The sequence below is a fragment of the Dermacentor albipictus genome, chromosome 6 (genome assembly GCF_038994185.2).
Source record: "Dermacentor albipictus isolate Rhodes 1998 colony chromosome 6, USDA_Dalb.pri_finalv2, whole genome shotgun sequence".
NCBI classification, from domain to species: domain Eukaryota; kingdom Metazoa; phylum Arthropoda; class Arachnida; order Ixodida; family Ixodidae; genus Dermacentor; species Dermacentor albipictus.
In genome coordinates, this window is record NC_091826.1 from 65,017,099 (window position 1) to 65,023,654 (window position 6,556).

Consider the following 6,556-nt stretch of genomic DNA (forward strand, 5'->3'; position numbering starts at 1 on the left):
ACCTTGATTACAAGCTAAAAATGAAAAATAAAAGATGTTATATCAACGCTCGATCCTTTAAGCATTCCGTGAATTAAGGCTAATGTTACCATGACTTTACGATAAGTTTCATACTAGAAGTAATTTATGCAAGTGTTTCTGTAGAAAGAGTGCAACGTAACTGGCACAACCAACACAACCCATCTTCCTTGTTTTGTTCACAGGTTTTTATTCCCTATTTGTTCAAGTGTTCAGCAAGAGGAAAAGGCTTCTGCATTTGTGGGGAGTAGCTTCCATCACAGCTCAGCAATCGGACCACTTTGTACGTTATTGGGTTAACCATGCAAAAAGCAGTAGTGAAAATCATCAACTGTCATGAAGCGTTGTTAGCACTGATTTTTAATTAAGAACTGCCACACTCATGAATTTCTAAAGGTCTTGAAGTGAGAGTCTGATGAGCGGCAAAAAGGCAGCAGTTATTAAGCAAAAGCTCATAAAACAAACATGGTCTGTAGAATATAGGACCTCCCGCACTGCCAGAAGCTCCAAAGCCATTCCAGAATGTCCAGAACGGGGGTGTGGTAGTTTGAAAGTTTAATTAACATAATTAATGTATACAATTGCAAAGTACACACTTTTGGGACCAAGCAAATTTGTTGAAGGGTCCCTACAAGGGAGCAATTTGCCCTAACCACCATGTGAGGAAATTGCTGATACACCCCTCCCGCTCTATTATAGTAATTTAGGCCTGGGTTTTGCAATAACAAAAAACTATGTAGGGGCAACATAAGCCCCAACCCCTGCTCCCCCTATTCAAGATACACTTCTGGAGCCTCTGCAGTACAGTTCAATGTGGTAGTGCAGTATTAATGGCCGAACATGCAAACCGAACGGCTTTTAGAACTTTTGTTTGTTGTGCTCATGTTTCCGATGGGCAATTAAACGAAGCTTCCTGGCCTACTACGCTAAGGTTTGGTGTCACTATGTTCGTTTCTTACCTGCAGTGGACAGATGAAGCGGACGCATGACGAGGAATGAGACGAAAAGCATGTAACTGGAGGGAGAAAACTGGCAAAGAAGCATGCTGCATCGTAATGAAGATAGGCGAATTGGTTTGTGTATTGGCCTTACAGACATGTAAGTGAGCAGCTCCATTCTTGGTGGAATGATGCTATGAAACAACAAATGGTCCCAAAATACCTTTGCTGCAACAAATACTGAGCTTCAAGAGCATAATTTTGTAAATGATTATGGTAATACTATGTTGAGAAACAACTGCTGCAACAATCAGAGTGAGCTTTGCCTCCAATCTCAGGGGGTAACACGGGGTCGTGAATCAAGTCCGGACTACTTTGCCTCAGTAAAACCAGACAGTGCTTCAATCCCAATGCTAGGATAGGCAGAGTGCTGGATGGATAACAGCAACTGGTGCATCCAGTTTATACATCACAGAATACTCGCCCTTCCCTTCCATATACTAACACCGAGAGTGTGAATATAGTATCCTAGTAAAAATGGAACTAAGGCACATCCTTATTGAGGAAGATAAAGAAGCATGGTGTTGGTCATCAAAGCATGCTGGAAACAAAATGTCAGGCCGCTAATTCATACAGAAAAAAGGTAATTAGTGAAGAACAAAATGTGTTGGTTCTTGAAGCAAACCATAACGCAACTTGTGACAGGGAAGAGACCAGTGAAGAACAGAGAGCTTTGGGTATCGAAATAAAACATAAAATTAGTCATTCACACAGAGAAGATATGAGAGAAGAACAAAATGTGCCTGTTCTTGGAGCAAAATGTCGAGTGACTTGTACTCAAATGCTGTACTGAGGCAACCCTACACATGACCAAATCAGTACTTTGCAAGGCAGTTGATTGAAGACGACTTCAGGGTATGTGTAAACACATAGACAAGCATATGCATCACACAGGTGTAACACATCATCATCATCATCATAATCATCTTTCATGTCCACTGCAGGACGAAGGCCTCTCCCTGCGATATCCAATTACCCCTGTCCTGCGCCAACCGATTCCAATTAGTACCCGCAAATTTCCTAATTTTGTCGCACCACCTAGTCTTCTGCCGTCCCCTACTGCGCTTCCCTTCTCTTGGTACCCATTCTGTCACCCTAATGGTCCCATGGTTATCTAATCTGCGCATTACATGACCTGCCCAGTGCCATTTCTTTCTCTTAATCATCATCATCATCATCATCATCATCATAAGCCTGGTTAAGCCCACTGCAGGGCAAAGGCCTCTCCCATATTTCTCCAACTACTCCAGTCACGTACAAATTGTGGCCATGTCGTCCCTGCAAACTTCTTAATCTCATTCGCCCACCTAACTTTCTGCCGCCCCCTGCTACGCTTCCCTTCCCTTGGAATCCAGTCCGTAACCCTTAATTTCTCGTATCCCTTTCTCTTAATATCAATTAGAATATTGTCTAGACCTGTTTGCTCTGTGATTCAAACCACACTCTTTCTGTCTCTTAAAGTTGTGCCTAGCATTCTTCGTTCCATCGCTCTTTGTGCGGTCGTTAACTTGTTCTCCAGCTTCTTTGTCAGTCTTCAAGTCTCTGCTCATATGTCAGCACAGGTAAAATGCACTGATTGTATACCTTCCTTTTCAATGATAAGGGTAAGCTTCCAGTCAGGAGTTCACGATGTCTGCTGTACCCGATCCAACCCATTTTTATTCTTCTGTGAATTTCCTTCTCATGGTCAGGGTTTCCTGTGATTAGTTGACCTAGGTAAACATACTCCTTCACAGACTCTAGAGGCTGACTTGTGATCCTGAACCCTTGTTCCCTTGCCCGGTTGTGCATCATTATCTTTGTCTTCTGCATATTAATCTTCAGCCCCACTCTTACACTCTCCCTGTTAAGGTCCTCAATCATTTGGTATAACTCGTCTGCAGTGTTGCTGAATAGAACAATGTCATCGGCCAACCGAAGGTGGCTGAGGTATTCGCCGTTGATCCTTACTCCTAAACATTCCCAGTTTGATAGCTTGAATACTTTTTCCAAGCAGGCAGTGAATAGCATTGGAGAGATTGTGTCTTCTTGTCTGACCCCTTTCTTTATAGGTATCTTCCCACTTTTCTTGTGTAGAATTAAGGTGGCTGTTGAATCTACGTAGATATTTTCCAGGGTATTTATGCAAGCGTTCTGTACTCCTTGATTACGCAATGCCTATATGACTGCTGGTATCTCTACTGAATCAAATGCTTTTTCGTTATCTATGAAAGCCATATAGAGAGGCTTATTGAAATCTGCATTTTTCTCGATAACCTGATTAATGACATGGATGTGATCCATTGTGGAGAATTCCTTCCTGAAGCCAGCCTGTTCCCTTGGTTGACTAAAGCCTAGTGTTGACCTTATTCTATTGGAGATTATTTTGGTAAATATTTTAGATAATACTGAGAGTAAGCTGATGGGCCTATAATTTTTCAGTTCTTTAACGTCTCCCTTTTTGTATATTAGTATCAAGTTTGCATTCTTCCAGTTTTCGGCAACCCTTGCAGTCGATAGACACTTTGTATAGAGAGCCACCAGTTTTTCTAGCATTATGTCCATCTTTGATTAAATCGACTGTTATTCCATCTTCTCCTGCCGCTTTTTTCCGTATCATGTCTTGCAAGGCCCTTCTGACCGCATCTCTAGTTATAGGAGTTTCTGTATCCTGTTCATTATTGTTTCGAATGGAGTACTCCCGACTCTTCTGGGTGCTGTACAGGTCGGTATAGAATTCTTCTGCTGCTTTTATTATACCTTCGAGATTGCTGATGATATTACCGTGCTTATCTTTCAGTACATACATCTTGGTCTGTCCTATGCCGAGTTTGCTTTTCACTGATTTCAGGCTGTGTCCATTTTTTACGGCTTCTTCAGTCTTTCTCAATTATAATTTCGAATATCACTTATTTTCGCTTCATTGATCAGTTTTGACAGTTGCGCAAATTCTATCTTATCTCTTGAGTTCGACACTTTCATTCATTGTTGTTTCTTTATTAGGCCCTTTTTACGTGGGAGAGCTTGCCTACTGGTTGTCTTTGTGCCTTGCCTCCCACTTTAATTGCTATGTCTGAAGTCAGCCTCCTTACAGTTTAATTCATTACCTCTATGTCATCATCATCATCATCTCTCTGTTCTAAGGCTGCATATTTGTTTGCAAGTAACAGCCTAAATTTGTCTGCATTTATCCTTACTGCCTCTGGGTTGACCTGCTTCTTCTTGACCAATTTTACTCTTTCTCTGTTCAAATTGAGGTGAATCCTAGCCCTCACTAACCTTCACAGCACTTTACCTTACCTATCACTTCTACATCCTGCACTATGCTGGGATAGGCACAAAGTATGAAATCAATTTCATTCCTTGTTTAACCATTAGGGCTTTTCCAGGTCCACTTTCTGTTGCTATGCTTCCTGAAAACGGTGTTCATTATTCTCAGCTTATTCCTTTCTGTGAATTCTATCAGCACCTCTCCTTTAGTGTTTCTAGAATCGATGCCGTAGTTGCCAACTGCCTGTTCACCCGACTGCTTTTTCCCCAATTTTGCATTGAAGTCACCCATTACTACTGTATATTGAGTTTGCACTTTTCTCATCGCTAATTGAACATCTTCATAAAACTTATCTACTTCCTCATCGTCGTGGCTGAATGTTGGAGTGTAGGCTTGTACTACCTTTAATCTATGCTTCTTATGAAGTTTGGTTACGAATATGGCTACCCTCTCATAAATGCAGTAGAATTCGTCAACGTTGCCCGCTATGTTCTTGTGGATTGAGAATACTACTCCGTAGTGCTTCTTATCTGGCAGACCTCTGTAGCAGAGGACATGGCCATTATTGAACAACGTATAAGCCTCACCAGTTCTTCTAATCCCACTAAGGCCGATAATATTCCAAACAACGTCTGATAATTCCTCAAAGAGTCCTGCTAAGCTAGCCTCACTCGACAGAGTTCGGCTGTTAAAGGTTGACAGGGTCAGTTTCCATTGGCGGCCTGTCCAGACCCAGAGATTCTTAGCACCCTCTGCTGCGTTACAGGTCTCACCGCTGCCTTGGTCAGGTCTGACCGCTGTTTTAGTCAGGTGCTCCGCAGCTGTTGGGGACTGAGGGCCATTGGTTAATTGTGGATATCATCAGGGAGGTTGTGGCTGAATACTGCACCAGGGAGGCCAATTCCTGTTCTGGTGAGGGAGTGTCTTTGTTCAAGCTTAGTGGGCCTTCCTAATTTGATTGTACTTGGATTAGTATAGCCCCACTCACTCTCTGCATCATTCGCCAGTGTCTTCAACATAGCTCAGTAAGATAATCCCGCAGGCGGCTAGGCTACCTCGTCGCCAAAAAGTACGGCCCAGAGGGCCCTACATGCCTAACATATCCGCTGATTTGTCTGCTCTTTGCGGGTTTGCAGTCTCAATTCTCCGTGGTCCTAATCTCTTGTTTCCCGATGCACCCCTAGCTGCATACATCAACACAGACATAAGCATAGGATTCGATATTTAATTATAAACTGAAAGTAGCTTTGCGTACACTTTGCACTTCTCCAGGTGTCATGCCATGTGTCTTTCCATCATTCTTGCGACTCAGTAGCAGCAGTCGCAACCACATATGCAGGCAAATAGCCCCAACCTTGGCCCTCCAATATCAGCACTTGATGCGGCAGAATGAGCAGCAAACTTCATGTGTCTCCTCCTTTACACACCATTAGGCAGAAGTGTCCTGCTTTTGTGCGTTTTCAAGTGGCACACAAGGTCCTTCTTTTGCACAAAATCCATGGGACAGAGGTGGCAGCAGAATGGTCTCTCGCCAGTATGGAGGCGCACATGTACGACTAGATGGCTCCTCTGCGTGAAAGCTTTGCCACAATAGTTGCACTTGTGTGGGCGCTCACCTGTGTGTATTCTTAGGTGATTTTTCATGGTAGTGTGGAAAGGTGTGGTGTACCCACACACGAGACACCGCCGCAGACGCCTTCCGACGTGCGAGTCCTGACGAGGTGGTCGGCCAGGGCGGCGACGTACAGCGACAAAGTCTGCGCAAAGCAAATTGGAGCATTCTCAGCAAAAGAGAGCGTGACATTCGAGGGAAAGCCGGGGAGGTTAGCCAGTATGAGCTGCAGCTTGCCACTCTACACTGCGGTGAGATGGTGGTGGCAATGAAACATAAGAGACGAGGCTATGAAAGAACTTGCACATAAATATCAGTAAGTGCACAACTCTTACAGCCTTTCATGCAGTCCACATGTGAGGAAAAAACAGCTGCGATGCAATTAAAGCCCTCTGAGCTGATAATAGTCTGGACAAGCATACCAAAATTATTCTCATTTAAGGGGGAAATCCTAAACCGTTTAGCATAATCAACATCTCATCTTTGCATGCTGTAGCAAGGGCAGCCACAGAGGATGTTTCCCAAGTTTATTCTTGCAGCCGAAGATGTTAAAAGCAACACACATGGAGCACAGCTTCCCAAGTCAATGAGAGTACTTAGCTGGGCACTTAGCTGAAAATACAGAATGAGGTACTCATTTCCTAAACCTGTCCATGTTATGTTGAGTGTGTGCTTGAA

At 43.4% G+C, this 6,556-nt stretch overlaps 1 protein-coding gene across 1 annotated transcript in view; it reads right to left on the minus strand.

Moving 5' to 3' along the window:
* Nucleotides 1-6,556, minus strand: part of LOC139061130 (uncharacterized) — a 30,018-nt gene that overhangs the window by 10,491 nt on the left and 12,971 nt on the right. The window contains exon 2 of the mRNA XM_070540713.1: nucleotides 5,883-6,023. Within this exon, the coding sequence (XP_070396814.1) occupies nucleotides 5,883-6,023 (141 nt within the window). The remainder of the gene's footprint in view (nucleotides 1-5,882; nucleotides 6,024-6,556) is intronic.